The 14,042-nt window shown below is 40.5% G+C and overlaps 2 protein-coding genes and 1 long non-coding RNA gene across 3 annotated transcripts in view; 2 read left to right on the forward strand and 1 right to left on the reverse strand.

Annotated features, from left to right (window-relative positions):
• The window catches only part of LOC145731918 (trissin receptor-like), a 394,457-nt gene that overhangs the window by 109,220 nt on the left and 271,195 nt on the right, over window positions 1–14,042 (reverse strand). The gene's annotated exons all lie outside the window — the stretch shown is intronic.
• Window positions 1,114–7,347, forward strand: LOC145730921 (uncharacterized). The gene is made up of 2 exons (XR_014178711.1): window positions 1,114–3,403; window positions 7,007–7,347. It is a non-coding gene; the product is annotated as an uncharacterized LOC145730921 (long non-coding RNA).
• LOC145729678 (uncharacterized) lies at window positions 9,043–10,974 on the forward strand. The gene is made up of 2 exons (XM_081980537.1): window positions 9,043–10,729; window positions 10,806–10,974. The coding sequence occupies exon 1, from the start codon at window positions 9,276–9,278 to the stop codon at window positions 10,593–10,595; it is 1,320 nt and encodes a 439-aa protein (XP_081836663.1). The 5' UTR covers window positions 9,043–9,275; the 3' UTR covers window positions 10,596–10,729; window positions 10,806–10,974.

Here is a 14,042-nt window from a genome sequence, read left to right on the forward strand (position 1 = left end):
ATGCTGCTGTATGATTCGCTATTTAATCTCTTCCTGCATATTATTGTCTGCCGTTATCACTGCGCCCATGTACTTCAAGGTTTCCCCATGCTTAAAATTATAGACGTCCATTGTGACGTTCTGCCTGACTCTGCCTCGCGCAGAGTTGCGGGAGACATGCATGTATTTGGTCTTTCCTTCATTTACTCGTAGACCTATTCTATGAGCTTCTTCTTAGCCTCCCACAATCTTACTCTAATAACACTGTCATATGCTTGTTTAAAGCCTATGAAAAGGGTGTGCAGGTTCCTGTTAAACTCCCAACATTTGATGAAAGCCGCATTGATAGTCTCCGATAATCTCCTCGGTATATGGAGAGAGACGTTGAAGCAGAATGTTTGAGAATACTTTGTAGACGTGACTCAGCAGGGCAATACCTCGGTAATTTTTACACTGCATTTGGTCCCCTTTTTTGTGGAGTGGGATGATAACGCCTTCCTTCCATTCGTCGGGAATGATTTCTTGATTCCAACTCTGTTGCACGAGGCTATGTATTTGTATGGCTAGATCGTCCCCTCTATGTTTTAGACTTTCTGATAGGAGATCATCATAGCCTGCCGCTTTGTTATTTTTAAGTTTCTTAATGGCTCCTTATCATTTCCGTTTATTTGATGATGTGTTTTCGATAAAGGTTTCTGTGTACAATTGTTTAAAAACTTAGTGCGATTAGGTCAATAACAAAATTATGTAACTAATCCAGCGGATGAATTCAGATTCTTCGACGTGGAATTGTTCAAAAGTAACAATTATGCAAACTAGAACAACACCGGAATCGATCTTTGCCGGCTTTGAGACAAAATAATACTTTTGGCACAGATATGCCATAAACGAGCCAAATTCAGCATCCAATGTAACAATTATGCAGACTAGAACAACACCGCAATCCATCTTTGCCGGTTTTGAGACGAAAGACTTAAAAGGCACAGATTAATCACGAACGAGCCAAATTCAGCGTTCAATGTAGTCCGAACGTTCAGCTTCTGGCAAAATTTCCCCTAAGTTTTTGCGTACTATTTATATTTATTCTATCTATTTATTAATTATTTATATTTCCTTGTCAGTTACACGGTTTTCCTATGGCCAGTTTTAGTTTTACCACACCTGTATAGGGTGTCAATTTAAAAACGTTCAATGCGAATATCTCTGGAAGTAAGAAAAAACTGAAAAATGTTATATTACGGTTAATTTATTTATTTATTGTAACCTTAAATATACTTGCGAGTAAATGTTAGAAAAGATCATTCTACATGGTCTAATAAGAAAAGGTCCATATAAAATAGCCAGAAAGATATTAATTAAATCTAACATCCTTCGACTTTTGTATAAAAATATGGTAATTTTAGTTTCCCTTTCTGTATACTTTTGATTGTCCTGTGATACAGATGTTTAACTATCTTTCCATCTTTTTTTTGGACCCATTGGTCTTTTATCCCCTGAATTTCCAGCACAATCTTGGCTAATCTCTTAAAAGTTCCTTAATCCCTCTCGGGGTCCATTCTTCCTACATGGTCCCGTCAGTATCTTGTACGCTTTCGTCCCCATCTGATTATATCCTCTAACTTGCAGGTCTCTCTTACTGTTGCGCTCTTCACTCTGTCTCGTAGTGTTTTTCCCGCTATTGACCTTAGGGTTTTTATCTCTGCGGTTCTTAACATACTTTTTGATTTTTTGTTTCTGCTAGAATCTCGATGCCATAGGTTAGTCGTACGCCTGTTTTGTATATTAGAACATTCTATGCTGTCAATGCTCATAATATGTTTGTTGTTCCATATGACGTCTTTTCAACAACCTGATGTTACCGAGGCTTTGTTGATCTGGAATTTTAGATCTTTAATTAATATCAGCTCCAAGGTAACTAAAAGTTGTGATCTGTTCGACAATTTCATTATTTATAACCGACTTACATCACGTTAGTTCCCTAGCAAATGTCAAATTATGTTCTGACCTGATCTGTGAAGTTGTCTTTGCAGATTGCCCTCCGTTTCTGCCAATATGGTTGCGTCATCAGCGTAGCAAATTATGCTAATGGGTTTTCTGTTGATCCTATACTCCATTCCCAAGCCACTGACTTCTACCCTATGATGTTATCGCCTTGTCTTGTACCATATGATATGGGTATGTTATTTGTTTTTTATGACCAACCTTAATTCGGGTGGTTGCCTGTGTTTAGGCAGCATACTGTTTTTGTAATTCTTGCCGAGGATCAGTTTTTCTTGAAGATGTTGATTATGTCTTCCAGTCGTACACGGTCAAATGCTTTGCTTAAATCGATAAAACATGCAAAAGTGGGGGTGTTGAATTCTAATGCTTTTTTCTTTTACTTGGGGTAGGATAAGTAAGGTGTCAGTTGTTGACCTATTTCTCCGAAATCCTTGCTGTTTGTCTTTAATTTCGATATGACCTTCGAGGTTATCTTATATTATATTACTAAAAATATATGGAAAACTGGGAAAATCATAGGAAGCTGTCTGTTTCAAGGTGTATCGAGGCATCAGACGTGCAGGATTCATTTGTGTCAATGCTCAAATGTTGCAAAAGTGTAATTTGACGCTATACCAACCGGTTAACAACTAAGAGAGGTGGAAAGCAACAAGTAGAGCTTAATGACAATATGTTAAAAAAAATCAATAACGTTTTATCAATATCATTAGATAAGACATGTTATTTGGAATACATTTATCTAAAAATTTTCCCATAGAATGCCTTAGAATTAAACATGAAGTCTCATATGAGTCATTAATTTGATCCTGTTGTTCAACTTTTCTGTACACAAATAAAGGTTACAAACTATACTTCACTCTGACTGATAAAAATTAAACTTAAGATGGAGAAAGATTATCCTTCGGCTTTCTGGCGGATTATCTTAAGTTTGCTACTACATTTTTTCCTTAATTAGTTACAGATTAATTCAGAATTGAATTAATATTTACAAAGACAGATTAAACGAGGTTTAAAATCGGCATATTGGTTTATCTTAACTATACAGAGTGAAACGATTGAATGTATGTAGCTCCATTTTTGTGAATTTGGTTTTCACGTTATCTAAACAATTTCACATAAAATTTATGAGAACAAAATATATACTAAACAAATTTTGGAACTAGTTTTTCGAATATGAGACAATTATTCTAGAGTGTGGTGCGTTTCATTTGACTCACTCTGTATGCTATGGTAATTTGATTTTACTGATACACTGTATATAAATTGAGACTTGGAACAACATTCAAAGTTTTCTCAATTCTTTCTAGTTGCAATAATTGAGTGTGCAAGGTGAATTTTATTTTGCAAAATAATATCAAAAGTTCCGCTATGAAGCTGTATTACGGATTATTATTTGTCCTGGGAGTTCTTTTCTTCCAAAAAGGTATTGTGATATTAATAGATTTAGGATAATCTAAGATAGTTAGCAAAGTAGTTACTAATATCAAAAAAATCTTGATAATTGTATAACTTCTGGCGATTTTCATATATTTAGAATGTAATTTCTGATGTGGTTGTTTTATTGAGAACCACTTTATCCACCACTTTATAGAAGCAATATCCTGGAAAAAGTTCTTTCAGCCGCTGTTTCTCTACAGAATGGTGGTGTCGTCAGCAAACAGTGTCAAAAGTTAAGAAGTTTCTAAGCCTACTAAAGCGATGAAAAATCCTTGTCGAAAGTGAATCGTTTTGTTTTTGTGAAGAGCAGTTTCAATCGAACTGAGGTAACGAAGAACGGATGTTCAAACAGGCAAAGAGCAAATGTTCGCTATTATTTTATTACGCTGCTTTATGGCAAAGGAGAACGTGATAATTTTAATTAAGTGGAATTATTAAAGAATGGGACACCTTCTACATAAGTAAAACGTAAAAAGACAAACCGACATATCTCCAAGAACAAGTTTGCCACATCTGTATCAAAATAGCAGATTTTTGTCACTGTTCCTTCGGTTAGAGCAGCCACAGGGCGGAACTGTGACTAAGAAATCACTTCTAAGCCCATCCCTAGTCGCATAAGACTTGTGCTGGTTCAGTGTATCAAAAGCTTTGACAAGAGGTCAAACATGGCTTGAGACGTTGTCCTTAGATTGGCTCAAAGAACTAGTAGTTCTGTGCTTAACCACATTTTCAACAGTTGCGATCAAGATCGGCAATTTGAGGAATCTGCGTAATCTCTACTACTAAAGCCCAATTTTACCAGTACGATACAGGGCTATTCCACCAATAACCTAATGGTAATGGTAGGTGTGGATGGTCACAGATGTACTGCGACCTGATTAGATCTATTGTACCCCATCTTCTTCTGCTATCTCAAGGTTTCCTTGTTCATAGCAGCCCCCTCAAGATTTAGTTCCTTTAGGAATTTCAGGATATTGAGTGGGTCTGTTCGAGGTATTTCTTCCACAGCCAGCTGGGGTAATCCCAGTGTGTTTAATCTTCTGTGGCGTACAGCATAACACTCCAGCAAGATGTCATACCAATATACTGTCCTCTTTTAGACCTAGCTTCCTTAGGTGTTCTCTGAGTCGACAATGACTCGTTAGAAACCCCATTAATGCCTTGAGACTAATTTTGCTGAGGTTAATCAGTGTTTTCGATCTTGCTCGGTTAAAATTGCCGAGGAGATTTTTGGCCGGCCTCAGTCCTGGAAGTCTTTGCCAGTGCGTTGCCCTCAGTTCTTCTTCAGCTTTATTAAGTACTTCCTGGACATATGCTTTTCCAAGGCCGCAGAATGGTTCTGGCTCGATCAGAGGCGCTGATGCTCCTTTTCGTGCCAGAGTATCTGCTTGTTCGTTACCCTCTACTCCGACGTGCCCCGGAACCCAGAGGAGGGTTACCTTGTTGTTCCTTCCTAGATCATTGAGCTTTCCTAGGCACTCCAGAACCATCATCAAGTTGATGTTAGATACCAATAACCTATATGTGTATCTGTCCAAACTCTTGATGTAGATAAAACGTATTTTCCTATATCAATATTCGAGGTATGAAATTTAACCAAAGATTAGCGTTAAACCATGGTTAGCTTTTGATTGTCGAACTGGGATTTAACCAATTAGGTTCAGAAAGTCAGAAAAGAGAGTCTCCTGCATTGATAGCATCAGCAGCCAATGTCCATTGAGGAATAGTTATTTGCACTACCACTCACAGCACTTTTTTCTACTACCAATGTTATGTTTTATGAAAAAAAGCAGCACTTAATGATAGTGATGTTGGATAATAATAATACTTGGATGAAAAGAGGAGATGTTGTCAACCCTAGTGCTCATCAAAGATATATTTGTCAATTTATCAAGTAAGTGTCGGGGCCCGAAGAATCAGAATTTTATTTATTTTTTGTAATCATATTTGCAGAATTTCGAGCACATTCCGAAAATAGTTAAATATACCGGGTGATCCATTAGAAAAAACACCATTATTGGCTGTAGCTCTTCTATTTGAAGGTTACATCAAATGGCTATCTCAGTTTCTTTAATTACATACAGGGAAGCCCAAAAAGAGGGGGTTCGTCAGTCTCTAGTGAAAGACCCTGTACCTAAATTAGTACACTGCAAAATACTGTTTAAAAAAATCAGCTAAAACGTTTTCCGAGAGTGAAAAGAATATACCCTTTATTAATTTTCTTGCCGAATTAAGAGCATCTAATGGTCTGTCCAGATTGTCCAAAGATCAATCAGTTACTTTTCATTAGAAGGTATTTGGCATCAATTATAAGCTACACATTTTCATTATGCGTTTTAAATGTACAGGGTGCTGCATTTTCGATGGTTTTACGGGGTACAGAGAAAACGGTAATAGATAGAAAAAAAGCAGCATACGTGTTCTGATCTCTTTTTCTGAGCTGAGATGACTGGCGAAGAGTGGGAGGCGCAAACTTCTTTTGTTTCAAAGATACGGGGAGTTTTCGAAAATTGGTAATTTTTGAACCTCCTCCTTAGTTTCTGACATATGACACTAAGTTATATTTTTTTAAATGGAACACCCTCTATATTTTTAGTTCATTAAATTCTGTTGATTTTTACTTTTTCAACGGTGTATTAAAACATATAAGTTTGTAATCTTGGTAATAAGAAAAAAAGCGTTTCCTTAACAAAAAAGAGCTAAATAATATGTATACAAATACCCACAGTCGAAACAAAATTTGGATATGTTCATATTAACATGTTACATATCGTTTATAAACAGTTTTTTGAACTTCCTACTTAAAAATAGTAGAAAATAGAAATGGCCACTTTTCTTATTAAAGTGACGGTAGAACTGTTTGTAACTTAGATTTTTAATACGATTTATTAAAAATATTTATTGTACTGATGTGTTAGTTTATATGATTTCCGATTTTGTTTGGTATTTTAGATATTGGCCTTTTTTTAGCTTAGCAAAGGACTTTTTTTTAACCTCTACAATCTTATATGTTGTAATACACCGTTGAAAAGGTAAAAATCAACAGAATTAAATGATGTAAAAATATATAGGATGTTCCATTAAAAAAAATGTAACTTACTGTCATATGTCAGAAACTAAACGGAATAGAAAAAAACTGACTACGCCATTGGATTCTACATGAAAACTTCTACCGAGAACCGTTCTCCCTTTTTTGATAACTTTAAGAGCAACTGAAATTCTGAAGAGGTTAAAAAATTCCCAATTTTCGAAAACCCCCTGTATCTTTGAAACAAAAGAAGTTTGCGCCGCCCACTTTAGCCAGTTATCTCAGCTCAGAAAAAGAGATCAGAACACGTATGCTACTTTTTTTCTATCTATTACCGTTTTCTCTGTACCCCGTAAAACCATCGAAAATGCAGCACCTTGTACAGCAGTTTGCTTTTACGGTAAATTAATCTTGATTGATTCGAAAGGAACTTTTTTCAAATTTTTGATGATGGCTTAACATCAAATTATAAAACTAATTTTAATAAGATCTGAATGCAATAATTCAATTATTATAATAAAAAATTATAACAATTAGAAATTTTAAAACTATTTTTTTCAGTTTGTGGAGATACGGAAGATGGGTCGGAATTACCAGCTTCAAACACAACTGATATCATCGATTCTAATGTCACTACTACCGAGCCCATTATTTCCGGTACCAGTGCTACAAGCAATCTATCCAATTTTATGGTTATTTTAGGATTCCTGTGGTCTTTAATATTTGTTCATATTAAATTATAAGCATAATTGTTAAGACCAAGTTATGTTAGAATTAATTTTCATAACAATTTGATTATTTTAATATTTTTAATATTATGGCTACTTGTTATATTTTTATTACGCAGACACGACGCGTGAAATACATATTGTATAATAACTAATATAAATTGATGTTCCTCACTGTGTTGTATTTGCAAAATGCAAATTCTATTTGTTTTCCCTTTTTTTATTTTAATATAATATCAAATGAAGTAACATAATCTAAGATAGTCACTTGACGTTTGCATTTATTGGCTAATTACTCTGCCCAATCGAATTCTACTATAATTCCATAAATAAAACTCACTGTAGTGTCGGCAGGGTCAATTTCATCTAAGTCTAAAGAAAGTCACCATAATCGTTTATGTATGTACAGGGTGAGTCAACGATAGAGTAAAGTTTATTATCTCATTAGTTTCAAAACATAAAAAAAAATGTTAAATACAAAAAGTTTTAGAGAATATTGAGATGCATAGTTTATCTATATTATTATTTATTTATCATAGTTTTTATCTTTGGATATACAAGGTGGTTCATAAAGGCGTCATTCTGTACATTACTTCAGATTTTAAGAGTATTCTTCTTCTTCTTCTTCTTTATCAGTCATTTTCTGTCCACTCCTGAACAAATGCCTCTTTCATTTGTTTTCATGCTGTTCTGTCTTTCGCTATATGGTACCATCTTCCTCCCGCTATTCTCTTTACATTATCCAACCATCTCCTCTTTGTTTGCCGTGGTTTAAAAGTAATTAAGACTAATTCAACGAGTTACAGTATTACCAACTTTTACAACTTTTTCAGTCAAAAACACCATTTTAATTTTTTTTCCATTTTCAGTATTGTTACTAATTTATTGTGCTGTGCTATGACAAATTCCTTCTCAAACATTATGAGTCTTTCCTCAAAAGTTATTTTATCTGAGGATAGGTTTTAAATATTATTTTTCACATATTACTTTCCGTGTGTTGATGCCACGTGCGTTCGTTTTTCTCACTGTTTATTATAGAGAAATTTCTATTTTGGCGATTTCCTGCTGTTTCTTTCAGTTTTTTATGTTCTTTGCTATTATAATTCTCGCTCAGCTCAGTCTTTGAACATTCTGGCAGTTATCCTAGTTGCCGGAGAGATTCACGTGTAGAGGCCACGAGGTGTTAAACTGAACCAAATATCTTCTTTACAGAATTGGAATAGTCGGTCGCCTCTCTCATTTCAATCTTCCAATCCGAAAGATCCAAACAAGTCTTCAACTCAGATCTGCCCTTCCCTATTTCGGAATTGAAATGAATCACAGTCACATCAATCTCAAAATTATTTGAGGGCTAGAGGGATACAAAATGTGGGATGCAGATATTTAGGATTATATTAGGGATTCCTGCACTTATTGCAGGAAATGAAGATGGCTTACAATATACTTATTCAACCTAACAGCCAAGACGCAAACTTGAAGTTGACGGTAAAGTAATCGAGCAGAAAATGTAACTACCTTAGAATTTTCCGGCTTTGGAGATATTGTAGCAGAGGTGAGTGACCAAACAACAAAAGCAATTAGAATAGCTGGCTTTCTGAATACAATATGGTGCAATAAAAGTATGAGAACGGATACTAAGTCGACGATCTACAAAACCGTCGTGAGGCCAGTAATGACATATACCGGCAAAGTACACTTTTCCGCACGATCGTAGGAAAATAACTAATTTCTACTCCTATACAGGGATATCAGTTAATTCCTTAACAGTTCATAGAACGGATAAATAGGTAATTACTTGTCCGTTTAGTTTTGTTTGTTTTTTTATTAACCGTACGTTTTACTTTTGTTATTATTCATTTGGGGGTCGAAGTCCTCTCCGCACCTCCACGTGGTGGCTCCTGGACCCCTGACTCTTTTGAGATCGGGTAACCAACCCCCAACAAGAGAGTCGGGGTGACTAACGCGGAAGGCAACAACCCAAGCCAAGGTGGAAGACATCGTGCCGAGGGCTGACTGGCACAGGGTTGTAAAATATGTGTGTCGCAAACGATTCCTTTGGGACACCAGGGGACACCCCATAGTATTAGACCCCTTACCGCGGCATGCGGGGCTCTGCCGCGGCGGACTACCCTTCCCTTGCTAATCGTGGGAACACTATGGACAACCAAAACAAAAACAAAAACAAACCGCCCACCCGTCAAGGGAGGCAATCCGGGGCTCTTGCCCCAACCACAGCGCCCACCCGCGAAGGGAGGCAATCTGGGGCTTCTGCTCCAACCACAGCGCCCACCCGTGAAGGGAGGCGCCCTTCGGCCACGGCCACTCAAAACACCGGCTTGAAGAACCCGCCCACCCCGACCGCAGGGTCGAGTGGAATCGGCAAGCCCAAGACGGTGAACCCTTCCTTGCAGGCGTATAGGGACCGGAGAGCGGCCTATCGTCTACTGGAAAAAATGAAGGACATACCCGAGAAGGAGATGTCGGAAAAACAACTGGCCTCGAGAGAATGGGCTCGAGAAGTTGTGGCAAAAGCCGCCGCGCGACCCCGGAAAACTGACGCTGAAACTGCAGCTAAACCAGCAGCTAAGCGGCAGCGATCGGGAGAGCAGAGCGATCAAAGAGCGAAGAAGCCCAACATGGGACCCTCGCCCAAACGCCCTTACAGCGCGGTCGTAAAAAGCCACCTTGTCAGGGCAGTTATTGACCGAGGCCATCAGGACGGCAACATCACTCCAGCAAAATGGATGATGGTCGAGATGGCTCTCCTAAAACAATTTAAGGAGCTCCTCAGAGAAAATCCGGGAGCACCCCCTCAATGCACGGACGCAGGCTGGTTTCAAGGCCGAGTCAAATTAGTATCGTGCGCTGACCAGAGATCTGCAGATCTGTATGAGAAAGCGATCTCAAAAATTGGCGAAGTCTGGCCAGGCTCAAGACTAGAGGCTGTGACGCAGGAGAACATCCCGCACAGACCAAGGTCAAAGACCTGGCTTCCGGCAGAGCCATCAGACCCTGCAGAAATGCTTGAGTTCCTTCAGCTCAGCAACCCTAGCCTCCCAACCCATGACTGGAGGGTGGCAAAGGTCGGCGAAGAGAAAGGAGGAAGACGAGAGGTTGTTGTCATCATAAACAACGAGTCGGCGGCCCCCATCTTGGAGAACAAGGGGGTGGTCCACTATGGACTCGGGTCGGTGAAACTCCTCATCTACAACTCAGACGCCAAAACCACCATACCCCAAGAGGAGAGGATGGCGACGCCTGACGCAGATGAATCCGACGGCGGCAAAAGCGGCGTCTCCGAGGCCGCAAACATGCTGTGCCGTCTCAACGCTGCGGAGGAGGACGAGTTGCTAGGCTCATCCAGCGGAGAAGCTACGGCTGTCGCGGATGAAGGTCCTGCAGATAAATCTCCACCACAGTAAAGCAGCATCAGCTGCACTTCTCCTTCGCCTAGCTAAAACCGGCGAGGAGATCATCTTAGTCCAAGAACCCTGGGTGCATAAACAGCGGGTTTGCGGACTTCAACTGAAAGACTACAACGTCATATACCTGCAAGGTAAAGAGCCGCCTAGAGCATGTATTCTTGTCAACAAGAAATACAGTTCATTTACCTTACCAAATTTTTGTGACAGGGACAACGTGTGCACTGCGGTGCAACTAGGTCCGGCTAGTATATGGTTCATGTCATCATACATGGCGCATGATACAGAACTTCTTCCACCGAGACCGTTACAAGCAGCCTTATTGGAGGCAGCGAAGACGCGGACACCAGTCGTCATCGGTGCCGATGCGAACGCACACCATACCATATGGGGCAGCATCGACACAAACGAAAGAGGTGAGTCGCTTATAGAATACATCCTAGGCAACAACCTTCAAATATGCAATAGAGGCAATGAGCCGACTTTCATTACATCCGTAAGGCAGGAAGTTCTGGACATAACATTGACCAACGAACATGCTGCCAATCTGATAAGGTCATGGAAAGTATCACAAGACCACTCCATGTCAGATCACCGATACTTGGAATTTGACATAGACGCACCTCGGCCAACAGTCAAACAGTTCCGTAATAAGCGTAACACGGACTGGACGATATACAAAGAACGCTTCTCTCAGGCTCTACCGGCAGGGATACCAGACACTCCCACTTCTAGGGCCGAGTTGGATCAGCTGGTAGAAAGCCTCACAGATACTTTCAACGAGGCGATGAAGAAAGCATGCCCGGTGAAGACAGTCAGGGGAAAACCCAAACCGGCCTGGTGGTCTTCTGAAATCAGTGACCTCAGGAAACAATGCAGAAAGCTGTTCAACGAAGCTAAGAAGACCAATGAGTGGGGCGCTTATAAAGCCGGTCTGAACAGCTTCAAAAAGCAAATTCGACTCGCAAAATTCAAATCATGGTCTGAATTTTGTTCTAATATCGATAGCACCGCAGAAGGCAATAGGCTACGAAAAATCATCTCGTCCAACTCAGTGGCGCCAAGCTATCTCAGCAAACCTGATGGCACATGGACGACCACGGACGTAGAGACTGTCGAGCTGCTGGTAGACACACACTTTCCTGGGCAACAGCTAGGTGTGCAATGCGAACCCGCAGATCCTAAAGTCAAACAAAACATTAACCCATCAATCGTCACCTCCAGAAGGATTGAGTGGGCCATCGCACAGTTTCAACCCTATAAATCACCTGGTAAAGATGATATTACACCAGTGGAAATGCAGGTAGTCTCCAAACTGGTGATTCCATGGTTAGAGGTCATATACAAGGCCTGCCTAAGCCTAACTTATGTACCTAATAGATGGAAGGAGGTAAAGGTTGTTTTCATCCCTAAAGGGGGTAAACAATCGCACAGTACCCCCAAAGATTATAGGCCTATAAGCTTATCATCATTTCTACTAAAAACGTTAGAACGATTAGTAGACTCGTATATTAGAGACTCACTGCTAGGGGAGGGAATACTTTCCCAATCCCAACATGCCTACTGCAAGGGGAGGTCAGTAGAAACAGCCCTCCACGAGCTAGTACTGGAAGTTGAAAAGTCTCTAGACTGTAACGAATACTCACTGATAGCCTTCTCAGACATTGAGGGGGCTTTCAATAATATAATCCCCAGTGCTGTTACAGGGGAAATGGAAAGTCTTAGAATCGACAAGCCAATCATTGAATTTGTCAGCCACATGCTCTGCAACAGGAGGATACACGCAGAGATCTCTGGATGCCAAATACAAAGAGAGGTCAGCAGGGGGACTCCGCAGGGTGGAGTGCTTTCACCCCTACTATGGACCCTTACCCTCAACGGCTTTCTCCAGAGAATGGAAAAGCTAGGTATTAAAGTTGTGGCCTATGCCGATGACATTGCGATCATGGTTTCAGGAAAGTTTCCAGGAACTTTGTCGGATGTCATACAGGGGGCACTAAATGAACTTGAACACTGGTGCAACAAATGCGGCTTAGGGATAAACCCGACCAAAACGGAACTAGTTCTCTTCACAAGGAAGCACAAAATACCCTCTTTTCGTCTTCCCAATATAGGGGGCCAAGAAATAAAACTCTCCGAACGAGCTAGGTACCTTGGACTTATCCTTGACCGAAAGTTGTTATGGAGTGAAAATATAGAGGAAAGGGTGAAAAAGGCGACAGTTGCGCTATACACCTGCAGAAGAACCATTGGCAAACAATGGGGGCTGAGACCCAGCATTGTTCATTGGTTATACACGACGGTCGTAAGACCCACACTTATGTATGGATCATTAGTATGGTGGCCAGCCCTATGCAAGGAGGTTAACCGAAAAAGGGTGGGAAAAGCACAGCGACTAGCTGCCGTTCTCACGACGGGGTGTCTTAAGACAACCCCGACAAAAGCCCTGGAAATGATCTTACATCTAACTCCATTAGACCTATATGGAAAGGAGTGCGCAGCCAGCGCTGCTCTCAGACTCAATGCAGTCTCACGATGGCCTAAAGTAAACTACGGCCACTCCAAGATTCTGAAAGAATTTAATCTCACCTTAATAAACACAGACTACACGAAACCCACCCCGATGTTCGACCGCAATTTCACAGTGGACATTCCGTCCAGAGAAAAATGGACGGCGAACCTAGTTAAGCCAAATGGGACGCTTTTTTATACAGATGGCTCAAAACTAGAGGGGAGAGTAGGAAGTGGAGTCTTCTCAGAGTCCCCACCTCTCAATCTATCATTTCGGTTGCCGGAATACTGTAGTGTTTTCCAGGCAGAAATGGTAGCTATAAATGAAGCAGCCAAATGGGTACTTCAAAGTGGACTTGAGTCTAATGAAATATCTATTCTAAGTGACAGCCAAGCTGTCATCAAGTCTCTAAACTCGGTCTACCTGACCTCAAAGGCGGCTATACAATGCCGTGAAGCCTTAAATGAGCTGGCGACTAAAGTAAGAGTCAATGTTGTATGGGTACCCGGACACAGGGACATAACAGGCAACTGCATGGCGGACGAATTAGCAAGAGCTGGTACAAAGCTCGCGGCTATATCCGCTAATACTATACCAGGGGCACCTATCGCTGAACGAAGGTCGCTCCTCCGGAAGGAAATACTCCGCCTAACCAACCTTAGGTGGCGGGAGGAGCGTTCTTGCACCTCGTCAAGACAGGTATGGCCGGAGCTTAACCTGCGACGCACTAAAGATATTTTATCTCTTTCCAGAAACTCCATTGGAAACGCGATTGCGGCCATTACTGGACACTGGCTTGGAGGATGCCATGCTGCACGTATGGGAATCCTAGAACAAAATGACTTCTGCAGAAGCTGTCGAGATGAGGAGGAGGAAGAGACGATGGTCCACCTACTCTGTCACTGCCCTGCCCTATCCAGAAAAAGATTTTCTGC

The sequence above is a fragment of the Ips typographus genome, linkage group LG1 (assembly GCF_016097725.1).
Source record: "Ips typographus isolate SLU linkage group LG1, UJ_Ityp_2.0, whole genome shotgun sequence".
NCBI classification, from domain to species: Eukaryota; Metazoa; Arthropoda; class Insecta; order Coleoptera; family Curculionidae; genus Ips; species Ips typographus.